Source organism: Equus asinus, chromosome 4, assembly GCF_041296235.1.
Source record: "Equus asinus isolate D_3611 breed Donkey chromosome 4, EquAss-T2T_v2, whole genome shotgun sequence".
Lineage (NCBI taxonomy): Eukaryota > Metazoa > Chordata > Mammalia > Perissodactyla > Equidae > Equus > Equus asinus.
Genome location: NC_091793.1, coordinates 110,637,525 through 110,650,477, shown reverse-complemented (window position 1 = coordinate 110,650,477; position 12,953 = coordinate 110,637,525). Strand labels below are relative to the sequence as shown.

Below are 12,953 nucleotides of genomic sequence, written 5' to 3'. Positions count from 1 at the left end.
AAAACTATAAATTTTTCTCTAAACATTGTTTTAGCTGCATCCCAGAAATTTTTATATTTTAAGATTTCATTATTATTCAATTCAATGTATTTTCTAATGTACCTTAAGATTTACTAACTCATGTAAATATTTTACCTGTAGGTTATTTAGGAATGTGTTGCTTAATTTCTAAATATTTCGGAATTTTCCCAGATATCTTATTATTTTAAGTTTGGATAAAAAGGCAAGAATCAGTATGCTCCTATGAGAGAGTCTCTTTAAATGTAAACACACAAATACATTTTTTAAAAAGGTATACCATACACAACACTGTGTAAGACAGCTGGTGGGGTTATATTAATATTAAACAAAGTAGCCTTCAAGAAAATGACTATTACCAGAGATAATGAGGGATATTTATTATTGAGTCAATTTATCAAAAATGTTAATATTTAATATTGTTATGGTCAGAAAGCATACTCAGTATGATTTTAATACTTTGGAATTTATTGAGACTTGTTTTATAGCCCAGCCTGTATGGTCTGCCTTGGCAAATGTTCCGTGTTCACTTGAAAAGAATGTGTATTCTGCTGTTATTAGGTATAGTGTCCTTTCTATAAATGTCATTTAGGTCAAGTTGATAGTGTTCAAATCTTATCTATCCTTATTGATTTTTGATAGTTTATTTCTGAATGTTGTTCTATTTATTACTGAGAGAGGAGTACTAAAATCTCCAAGTATTACTGTGAATTCATTAATTTCTCCTTTTAAAAAGTTCTGTTCATTTTTGCTTCATATATTTTGAAGTTCTGTTATTAGGTACATGCACATTTAGGACTGTTATATCTTGATGAATGGTTTATCATTGGTTTATCATTATTAAATGTCCGTTTTTATCTCTGTTATAGTCTTTCTTTTAAGTCTACTTTGTGTATTATTATATCTCCACCAGTTTTTCATGCAGTGTTTGCATGGTATCTCTTTTTTTAATTTTAATCTATTTATATCTATATTTAAAGTGCTTTTCTTATAGACAGTATATGGTTGGGTGTTGCTTTTTCATACAAGTTGACAATCCGTGTCTTTTAATTAGAGTCTATTTACATTGAATGTAATTGTTGATTTGGTTGTGTTTAAATATGCCATCTTGATATTTGATTTCTAATCGTCCCATCTGTTTTGATTTCCTCTGTTCTTCCTGTCCTGCCTTTTGAGTGAATGGAATATTTTTAGCTATACTTCTTTGTGTTATTTCAAATAAAAATAGTATTTATCCATACAGTTCCATTATGCAAATAATATCTTCGTTAAACTTGTATTCAAATTAGGGGATGCCAAAAGAAAGTTAAGAAAAGGTACATAAAGAGAGTGGGAGTCTCTAGTGGCGGAAACCAACTTTCCCTGCCAGAATTTTGTTTGGAGTTGACCTTGCCCTTCTCCCCTTTTCCCATCACGAAATGGAACCATGACCTAGTAAGCAATGTTAACATGATAGTCATAACATAAAGCATATGTTTGTTAACCATTGTAGTCAATATAGCTGGATAGCTACCTGTATACTGTCACACTCTCCTGTCACTTCCTTTTTCCACACTGCAAGGATCTTAGGAGCCACCCTGAAAAATACAAAGTAACTTGCTTCTAATTAGATTTATGTCAGACAAGTGTCAGTTTTGTATATTCAGTCAAACAGTTAATTCACGAGCACCTTGTTGCTGCTGTTAGAAGCTTGCAATTTAGTTGAGAAGGCATTTATATAATTTTATTATTTGTTTATATTTATTATGTAAGTTTATTATGTATTTATATAATAAAAAGATGAAGAGCAATGCAAGGCTGTGTGTGACTCTTGCACGTAATAAATAAATGAAATAGATAAAGATGTTTCTGTGATTAATTGAAAAAGAGCTGCCTAAACAGGACAAATTGCCACATGTTTAGGCCCTGGCCATGCCATTCTCTTTCTAAGGGGTAGCAGTCTGCCAGGCACACACTTCTCTGGCATTTTCCTGAATTGCCTAATATCCAGTCTGGTTATGACTTTTTGTCTCCAGCTATCTATAGAGGTTCTTGGTCCTTTATAGTGAGAGAAACTCTTTATCTTTTTTTCCCTCTCTTCCTCTTCTATATATAGATAGATAGAGATAAGTATCACATGATTATTTGAAGGATTGAAATTTCATTTTGATTTGGCTTTCCTGGGTGGAAAACATTTACATCATTTTACACTTTGGAGCATGAATTACCTCTCTTTCTAGGTGTAATCAGTTTCTACTCTTCAGCATATGGAAGATTTTATGAATAATATTCGGTGCAGCAAGAGCTCTAAAAATAATTGTGCAGGTAGGGTTTTGTTCATCTTATGTGGAACACTGTCAGGAGAAAAGAACAAAGGCGTATCAGGGGAAAGGTAGTGGTAGGCGGAGCATTTAATTTCATTTGCCTCCACCAAAGAGCTTGCTTTTAGTGCAGAAGGAAAAACAAACAAGAAACGGGAGATCTGCACTAGCTATTGAATGTTTCATTTCTCATCACTGTTAGTCACATTTGAATGGAACCATGACAGTCTTTTTGGTGTGTATAACTAAGCCTTTTTTTTTTTTCTAAAGGAAAATCTTGAATTTTATGTTTAAAAGCACAATGAGATGTTTTTGACATTCTCCAGTTCATTTTAGAATTCACAGTCTTAAAACCCATTGACTTTCAGTAAGGTGGTAAAGGGTATACAATACATGTCATTTTTATGCCTAATAGCACCTTGGATAGTCTCTAATGTGTATTATGTATACACACCTTTTAGCATCTGCTTCTACATGACAGCTTACAGCATTAGGCTGAATATTGTGATCAGCAACTGAACAGGAGTGAAATGCTGAGCAGTATTACAATGGATTCTTATTGGAAAAGATAAGCTCTTTAGAGCTTCATTTTGGTACTTTTCCATAAAGATTTTAAACCAACATGTTGCCAGTACATAATTAAGATGACACACTATTTAAATGTTTAAGTTATTCTTCCAGAAATGGGCATGGATTTGGCTAATCAGCTGATGATTCTCCTCTTGACATAGGATTTAAGAATGCGTTTTGTACATTTTGCAAATGTATTACTGACTATTCTTAAAAATAGATGTATACAGGGTTATTAGAATTAAGAATTACTGGGATCATATCTTAATACAGTATTTATTTATTTAACTAATTTTCATATTATTCAGTTCAGCTGTGGGAATGAGGTTTACTACGTTTGTTTTCTTATTCTGCTATTATACATGGGTTTTTGGTCTAGTGGTCACAAAATATTCCCTAGAAATTTGTGTGCCTAAAATTCCCAAATCATAATAATAAAATCACTTTTGAAAAAATGTTTTAGTACAAAAAATCCAGATTCTAGACTTAGATGCTTTGGCCATGTGCTGAAAATTAAATAAGCAAATACCAAACAAAGCAAAGTTGGTGAAGGCTGTGACTTATAAAGAACGCCAGCCGATGTCACACACTCTATTCTTTTCCCTTCTCTTGGCCTGAAAATACTTGAGGAGAGAAGCTATCATGCCCATCTTTCATTTAAAAATTTTTAGTTTCCGTGTTCTTTCTCAGGTTGTACCCCTTTTGGCCAGTTTTTGGCTATTAGATAAACAACATGCTGTTTAGTCCATATTGACTAATCAATCGTTTGTAACTTTCCAGGTACTGATTAGGATGAATGTGATTTGGAGAAATTCTGTTTCCTGTCTACGGATAAGAAAGGTGCCACACAGATACCAAAGTAGTTATCACCCAGTGGCCCCTCTGGGATCGAGGATTTTAACTGACCCGGCCAAAGTGTTTGAACACAACATGTGGTAAGTTATCTTTTTAGGTCTGCTATGTATGTATGTTAAACATCACCGGTGGTTATTATTTTCATTTAGTACCAAGAAAGGATTTTTAAGGCTGATCACTTAAGTTATGTTGTTGAGGTTCAAAAGCCAGGATAACTGATCCTAACTAAGTGTTGCCAATCTGGAATGTCTTTGCAAATGGAATTAGAAAAGTGAAACTTCCCAAGTGCTTTCCTCAGCTTTGGGGTTCTTGCATGCCCTCCCCGCTCACCTCTGATCCTGATTTGCCAGCATACCACTGGGGAGGGGGAGACCTTCTTTTCCAGATAGAGCCCTCCTCCTGCCCCACAGGCTCTTCTCTCTTTTACAAGTACTTGTCAATCAGCAAGTATGTGTTCAAGACCTGCTGCTTGCTGAGCACCAGGGAGAACACACTGGTGTGTCTTTAGTCCATACTTCCAGGAAACCCACGCTCTGTTTGGGAAGATTGATATTTATAGGAAAAATTGATAATTAGCAAACTGTAAGGACTGTATGCCTTACAAGAACAACTCAACCATACAAAATCATTTCTGTTTTGGCATAGTCAGGAAGATTTCTTCTTTTTTTTTAAGTTCAACTTTATTGAGGTATAATTGACATTTAAAGGAAGATTTCTTCAATTGTGGAAACTGAGACTAGGATTATTTTTCTGTTTCCGGTATCTAGTAGAGTGCCTGACATATAAATATTTGTGGAATAATAACTTGGATAGGTAAAGCTAGAGTAAGGGCATTCCAGGTGGGTAGAAAGTTATAAAACACAGAGATGAGGAAGTATAAGGCAGATTCAGGAGACAGTGAACAGGATAGTTTGCCCAAAATAAAGGCTTTTCTAGGAGCTTGATGAACAATAAGGTTGGAATGATCTAGGCCAGGGGTGGGGGTAGGAGCAAGATTGTGTGTGGTCTTGAATTCACAGCTCAGTGGCAGGCATTACAGAGCCACTAAAGAGAAACAACATTCTACATAGCATGTTAAGTATATGTATTTGGTTAACAGTATACTGGACAGATCAGCAGGTAGAACTAGAAGCAGGAAATGGCCAACGATTGAGAGATTGTGAAGGAAGAATAAATAGAACTTGGTACTTTTGTAGAAGAAAGGAAAAGGAAGCATTTGACTCTGAAATTTTGATCTTAGATGGCTAATAGAAACAGGAAAATCAAGAGGTAAACTGATTTTTTTATTTTGGAAGAAAAATGGTGAATTTCGTTTTAGATATTTTGAATAGGCTTTGGGAGCAGGACATTGTGGGAAACATGTTGAGAACACAGACTCTGCTGCTGGGAAGAAGGAGAGGGGTCAGGGCTGAAGATGTGAAGTTGGGTGTGATATCTGCAGACAAAATTGTTATCTGCCTAGCCTTCAGAGCAGGGTCTCAGGGCTAGGACAGTGATTCATGGACTTTTTGTTGCAAGAAGATAGCAATTTTAAAAGGACATAGATTGGCCTTTTGTTACTTAGTCCTGCACTATACGTTATGGTGGCCACTAGCCACGTGGTAACTGAGCGCTTGAAACCTGGTTAGTCTGCATTGAGATGTGCTGTGACATTTTGAAGACTTAATTTAAAAAAAGGTAAAATATATTATTAATTTTTATGCTGAATTACATGTTACAATGATATTATTTTGGACATATTGAATTAAATATATTATTAAAATTAATGTCATTTCTTTTCACTTTTCTTTAACATGGCTACTAGAAAATTTTAAATTACATGTGTAGCTAACATTATACTTTCTTGGACGGTTGGATTAAACCATTTTGACTGCAATCACCAATATGGACAGTTATAGTAGGCTGTGAGATAATTGCCAGGCAGTTAAACCTCCAGAGGAACTTCTAGTCCTAGGCCAGCTCCTCGTTGACCCATTTTCTTTTCTTCATTACACTCTAGTGATTTAGCTGTCTATGTTCTCTTTTTCCATCTGCTACCACCAGCTCTTTTGCCCAAGATTCCTGCCTACCCATATAAATTCTGTTTTGTTGTAGGCTCTCAGGGAAGCAAGGGTCATCCGGTTCAGTGCCTCTCAAACACTTAGACTGCTGCACAAGAATCCTCTGGGGAGTTATTATTTCACCAGGTCTAGGGGTATGGCCCAGGAATTTGTAATTTGAAAATGCTCTTTTAGGAATTCTGTTGAGCAGCCAGGTTTAGGAATCCTTGATCCAGTCAAATGGTTTTCAAAGTGTTCTTTAGCAGCAGAATTTTTTCCAAGTGAAGTCTTAACATGGAATCCCAATATTTAAAAGGTAAAAACAAACCTGTTCAGAATGAAGCAGGCATAGAGGCCTGGGGCATCAACCGGTCCATCCCTTCTCCTCTCTCACTCCTCTTCTCTCACTCTAGCAGCCTAAAGGACCTTCAGGATTCTGATGAACAAAGTTTGAAAACCTTGATCTAGTGTTGACAGCCGTCCTCCCCCATAGCATACCCCGCAAGGAGTTGTCCAGCCTTTGCCAGGATACCTCTAGTGAACTCTCTCCAAAGACAGATACGTACCGTAATAACAATAAAAATAACTTTCTCCAAGGGAAGAGGAAAGCAGTTGTTTAACATCACCTACCCATGCACCTTTTTTTTTTTTTCTCCTCCTTAAAGAGAAGATTTGTAAGTTAAACTGAAAACCAGAAGACTGGTATACTTTCCCCACTTCCTTCAAGTCCAAAGTTCCGTCCGAAAGTTTTCCCTTCCTTCCTATTTCCTCCTTTGTATTAAGAATAATGTTTCCTCTCTTGCTGAATTTTTTTTTGAGGAAGATTAGCCCTGAGCTAACATCTGCTGCCAATCCTCCTCTTTTTGCTGAGGAAGACTGGCCCTGAGCTAACATCCGTGCCCATCTTCCTCTACTTTATACGTGGGACGCCTACCACAGCATGGCGTGCCAAGCAGTGACATGTCCGCATCCGGGATCCAAACCGGCAAACCCCCGGGCTGCTGAGAAGTGGAACGTGCGAACTTAACCACTGCGCCACCAGGCCGGCCCCTCTCTTGCTGAATTTTGATTTTTCAAACAAGTTTCTAGAAAAGTACATGTCAATTTTCTCTCAGAGATGTTAGAATTGTCTATAGTTTATTTTTCCGTTTAGCCTCTAGTTTAGTTAGTAAGGACTATTTACTCTATATATGACCCTCTTTTTAGAAAATTTTTTGAGAAAAAATAGATATCCCTTCCTATTCAATTTCTAATGTCCTGAGAAAGATTTGCCTTCCATATTCTGGATATTTGTATTACTAGTATTTACATCTGCCTATAGGCTTTTATTGTTAATAATTTAATGGAGTGAAATTCACATAACATAAAATTAACCATTGTAAAGTGAACAATTCACTGGCATTAATTATATTCACAATTTTGTGCAGCCAGCACCTCTAGTTCCGAAACATTTCCATCGCTCCAAAGTAAAATCCCTACCCACTAGGCAGTTTGTCCTCACCCTGCAGTCCCCCAGGCCCTGGCAACCACCAGTCTGTGTTGTGTTCTGTCTCTATGGACTTACCTCTTTTGGATATTTCATATAAATGGAATCATACAATATGTGACCTTTGGGGTCTGGCTCCCTTCACTTAGCATAATGTCTTGGAGGTTTGTCCATGTTGTAGCATATGTCAGTACATCATTCCTTTTTATGACTGAATAATATTCCATTGTATGACTATACCACAATTGGTTTATCCATTCATCCACTGATAGACATTGGGTTATTTCTACCTTTTGGCTCTTGTGAATATAACTGCTATGAACATGCATGTACATGTACTTGTTTTCAGTTCTTTAAGGTGTATTCTGCTGAGTGGAATTACAGGTTCTTATGGTAATTCTATGTTTTAACTTTCTGAGGAACCACCAAACTGTTTTCCACAGTGACTGAACCATTTTACATTCTGCTTATAATTATACTTTTAATTATACTTAGTGCGTTTATCAGTTTTGGGGGGCACTGACATGAAACTATATTCAGAATGCTTTTGAGAAATGGCCAAGATATCTGTCTATACTGAGCAGCTTATACAGTTACTTGGAAAAATCTCTCCTTATTCCACGCTGTTCCTGGTTTAAGTATGTAGGCACTTTTCAGGGGATCTCTGAAATTTATAAGGAAGCAGTAAACACTTATATTATCATATAACTAAATCAGCCAGGCCAGTGGCTTTCAAGCTTTTTGGCATGATCCACAATAAGAAGTACCATTTACATCATGGACCAGTGCCTGTACATATAACGTATACACATATATGAAACAGGAACAAAAGTTTTCTGCAGTTTTACCATGTGAGACATGCACTGATATTTTTCATTTACTCTATTCTACTGTTTCTGTTTCTTTCTCTTTTTAAGTGTTGATTAGACTAACTAAGTTGATTTCACGGTTCACTAAAAGGTTTGTGGCCTTTAGTTTAAAAAATACTAACCTAAGCCATTATCTATAGAGCCAAGGTAGGACCTGTATGTTGCCATGTGACTTTCTACTCTGTAATCCATTTAAATAACAGAGTGTTTCCAGAATCCCAATAGAGTTCAGATATCAAGAATTCTTTCTTATTATTTACTGTGAATTTTCTTTATATAATCATTGTATTTATTGTCTGATTCCTCTTGCCCTGTTTCATACATGGTTCTTTAATACAGTTAATAAGTATTTTCTTTGTCTGTCTCGATTATGACATTTGTCATGAGAGGCAGTCTAGTCTAGATGTTGAGAGCACAGACTGATTAATTGTCTAAACTTTGGAAATTACTTAATCTCTCTGTGCCTCAGTTTCCTCATCTCTGAAATGGGATAATAATAGTAATATCTACCTCATAAAGTTGTTGTGAGGATTAAATTAGGTATATAATATAAAGTGTATACAACTTAGTAAATAAGCAACACATCAGAATTAACTATTCTATTATTATTATTACCATTTCCTGACATGTAGTTTAGTTAATTATGTATCTATTTTCATTATTAGATTGTATGATTCTTCAGAGGAGAGCTTAGTTTATGCCTGTTTCATAGCTAAATATTCCCAATAGGTAGGCACCCAATAAGTATGTTTGAATAAGTGAATCAATATAGAGAATTATAACATCCAGTTCAAGTCTACTAGAAGTTTATAGCTAAACTGAGAGTTAATATAGTGGCTAAATATGGGCTTTAGAATCCAAAAAGATCTGAGTTTAAATTCTGACTCTACCCCTTTCCACCTATGTGAACTTGAGCAAGTACCTTCATGGAGTGTTATGAGTATTAAAAGAGATAAATATAGAGAACTCTTCGTAGTAGTAGTAAGTTCTCACTAAAGGGCATCATTTTTATTAGTAGTAGTAGATGGAAGATTGAGATTTATACCAATGAACAAATAAACAATGTAGAGGAGTATGCAAGGTCGTATAGTGAAGACAGTGACGACCACAGGACTTCAGAATAGGAAGAGATTCCTGAGATGAGAATGGAAGAAAAGTCAGTAAGACTTCATAAAGCAGGTAGGATTTAACCTGGGCTCTGAAGGATGAGGAGGGTTTGAAGAGTGAAAACCAGTTGTTCTATACAAGTGGTAGCATGAGCAAAGATCTGCATTTGAGAATATGTGAGGTATATTCCAAAACAAGCAAATAGAACAGTCCGGTCAGAAGAGAGGTTTTATATTTTGAAACTGGGTCAGCGAGTGGTGTGACAAAAGAAGAATTTTAGGAGACTTAATCTGGCTCTGTTGTTCAGGATACTTAAAGTTAGCCATTATAGAACATGAAGTGATATCTTTTATCCCCAGCATTTTTTGTTTGTTGACATACACCCATCGCTGGCCTAGGTTCTGTGGCATACTCGAGAGGACTAGGAGATGATCACCGCTCTGAAGGAGCTCTAGTCTATTTCACAAAGAAGCCTGAGCCTTCCAGGTAAAGACGATGGGATAAAACTGAAAAACCAAGTACTCCCTCTGTAATAAAATGAATAAGAAATAATAAAAGCAAGCAAAAACTATACCAACAGCAACCAAAAAAGTCCATAAACATGCAAAATTAGTGACCAAGGAAAGAAACGGTAGATGCATGTGTGGCTCAGAGTGGCTCCTAACCCCACCTTCATCCCTCAGAAGCAGAGCTAGGGAAAGAAAGCCAGCTGAGAAAGCATCACTAATACTCCTTAGGCAGTCCTGGCAGAGGGTGAGAAAGAACCCTTGAAAATAAATGTTCTTACCTATTGCAGCAGAATTTGAGATCTCGGCAGAGCAGGGAAAATTGAGGGAACTATCCAAAGCCCAAGGGAAATCCTCCTAGAAGTAGGACAGTCCTAACTAGGTAAGTGAAACCTACCATAGGACTTAATGAATCTCAAAAAAAAAGCAGATCCTTATAAAGGCTGCCCACTGCCCTGTGGAGTTCTCCCCCTCCCTCCTGCTACCTCTGACACCCTCAGGTTACAGAAAAGTAGAGAAAATACATTATACCCAGCCTTCAAATGAGCTCACAGGGAAAGATAAACAGGTCCCTGAGTAAGGTTGGGTGTCAAGAGAATTTATCTGCAGAAAAACAGAAAGGAAAGGTAGAAGGAGGGAGAAAGAACTTAACACACATTATGGATTAGTTTGCATTTTCCAATATTTTATGTCAAGGGAATCACAATATGTACTGTCTTTCTTGTCTGGCCTCTTTCACTAAGCATAATTATTTTTAGATTTATCCATCTTGTTGCATGTACCAATAGTTTGTTCATTTTTATTGCTGATAAAAGACTCTTAATCAGAATATATGAAAAGCTCTCAGGGGCAGGCCCCAAGGCCGAGTGGTTAAGTTCGTGTGCTCCGCTTCAGCGGCCCAGGGTTTCTCCAGTTCGGATCCTGGGCGCGGACATGGCACCGCTCATCAGGCCATGCTGAGGCGGCGTCCAACATAGTGCAACCAGAGGCACTCACAACTAGAATACATAACTATGTACAGGGGAGGTTTGGGGAGAAGAAGAGGAAGGAAAGAAAAAAAAAGATTGGCAACAGATGTTAGCTCAGGTGCCAAAAAAAAAGCTCTCAAAATTCAGTAAACAAACAACTCAATAAAAATGGGCAAAATATTTTAACAGACACTTCACCTAAGAAGACACAGATGGTAAGCACATGAAAAAATGCTCAACATCCCTAGTCATTAGGGAAGTGCAGATTAAAGTCACAGTGAAATACCATGACATACTTATTAGAATAGCTAAAATTCAAAATACTGACCATACCAAGCGTAATGAAGAGGTAGAGGAACTGGAACTTTCATATATTGCTGATGGGAATATAAAATGGTATAACCACTTTGGAAAACAGCTTGGCAATTTCTTAAAAATTAAATATATACCTATTATATGATTCAGCCATTCCTAGATATTTGCCCAAGAGAAAAGAAAACATATGTCCATACAAATACTTAAATATGATTGTTCATAGCAGCTTTATTTCTATTAGCCAAATTTGGAAACAACCCAAACGTCCATCAACAAGTAAATGGATAAACAAATAGTGGTATATCTATATAATGGCATACTACTCAGTAATAAAAATTAATGAACTGTTGATACACACAACTATTAATGAATTTCACAATAATTATGCTGAGTGAAAGAAGCTATAAAGAGTATATACTGTACTCTTACTGTACTGTACTAGAGAATGTAGACTAATCTATAGAGACAGCAGATGGGAGTGGGTGAGAAGGGGAGTTGGAACGAGGAATTACAAAGGGGCACAAGGAAACTTTTGAAGGTAATGGACATATTCATTATCTCAATTGTCGTGATGGTTTCACGAGTGTCTATATATGTCAGCACTTACCAAATTGTGCACTTGAAATATGTGCAGTTTACTGTATGTCAGTAACACCTCAATAAAGCCATTAAAAAATGTGGTTGCATCTATACATTGGAAAATAATGTAGCAGTTAATAAAAATGAGATCTATGTATACTGATATCAAGAGATGGCTATGGTATGTCATTAAACAAAAATTAAACAAAAAGAGCAAGTTGCAGAAAACTATCTCTAGTATGGCCTCTATTTTTTAAGGAATTCTTGTACATCTGGTACATGTATAATCATGTGTTTGTTCTCATAGAGAGAGAGAAAAGTCTGGAAAGGTCCACATCATACTGATAACAGTGTTTATATCAGGGATGAGCATGGGGATGAGAGGTTGGGTAGAGATGAGAATATATTTTATGTGCATTAATATTATTTGAATTTTAATTTTTTAATAAAAAATGAATGCCTCCCATGTACCTATTCCCATCTTATCTACTTGTTAAGTTCTTTATTCTTTAATAACCACTGACAACTCCTTGTCTTCTCAACAATTTTGAGTTCTATCAAATCTTCTTTATCTCTGCATCCCCAATTCACAGCCCAGTACCTCATAGATATAGGTTCTCAATAAATGTTTAATGAGGGAAGTGGGTATTGGTTTCTTCTAGCAGCTGTGACCTCTATTCCATTGTGTGCAAAAGTGAGAAGACACTGGTTCTTTCTGTGTTTGTTTCTTTTGTAAGTCACTCATTCCTAAGTAAGAAACTGATTTACTAATAAAAATAATCAACTGAAATATTTATTACAGCTGAGAAGTGGTTAGCCAGGAGTCAGAATTATAAATTAGGATTGATAGTAGAAAAGATTTAATTGAAGTTAAATTATTAGCTGATATACCTTAAAGTTATGTTATAATCCAATGTTACTGCAACAAAAAAAAGTTATTAGCTGATATACCTATAACAACTATATTTCATCCATTCTGAGACTCACATTTTTTTCACTGATTAATATCTCTGAAATTATGATATTTCTTACAATTGATGGCATCCTACAATTGTAATTGGAAATGTTTTTTTTCTTTCTTACTGGTGCAGAAAATAATAGTATCTTAGATTTGGTGCAATAGGATAATTATAATTTCAAAGTACTTAATCTTAATTGTACACTGTTTTGAGAACTTTTAGTCTTATTTTGCTAATACAAAAACTGAGAGACAGAAAATTTAAATGATTTTCCACTGCCATACATCAAGGTTAACATTTGAGTATTTGTTATATTATTAGAAAAGCATGAAAACCTTTTGTTATATGGATAGATGGACAACAGACGTAGAAAGTTGATCCG

General features: G+C 35.9%; 1 protein-coding gene across 5 annotated transcripts in view; it reads left to right on the top strand.

Annotated features, from left to right (window-relative positions):
* METTL8 (methyltransferase 8, tRNA N3-cytidine) overlaps positions 1–12,953 on the top strand; it is an 82,290-nt gene that overhangs the window by 28,936 nt on the left and 40,401 nt on the right. For all 5 annotated transcript variants that reach the window (XM_070508091.1, XM_070508093.1, XM_014846601.3 and 2 more), the window contains one exon: positions 3,669–3,823. In XM_070508091.1, the coding sequence (XP_070364192.1) occupies positions 3,669–3,823 (155 nt within the window). The remainder of the gene's footprint in view (positions 1–3,668; positions 3,824–12,953) is intronic.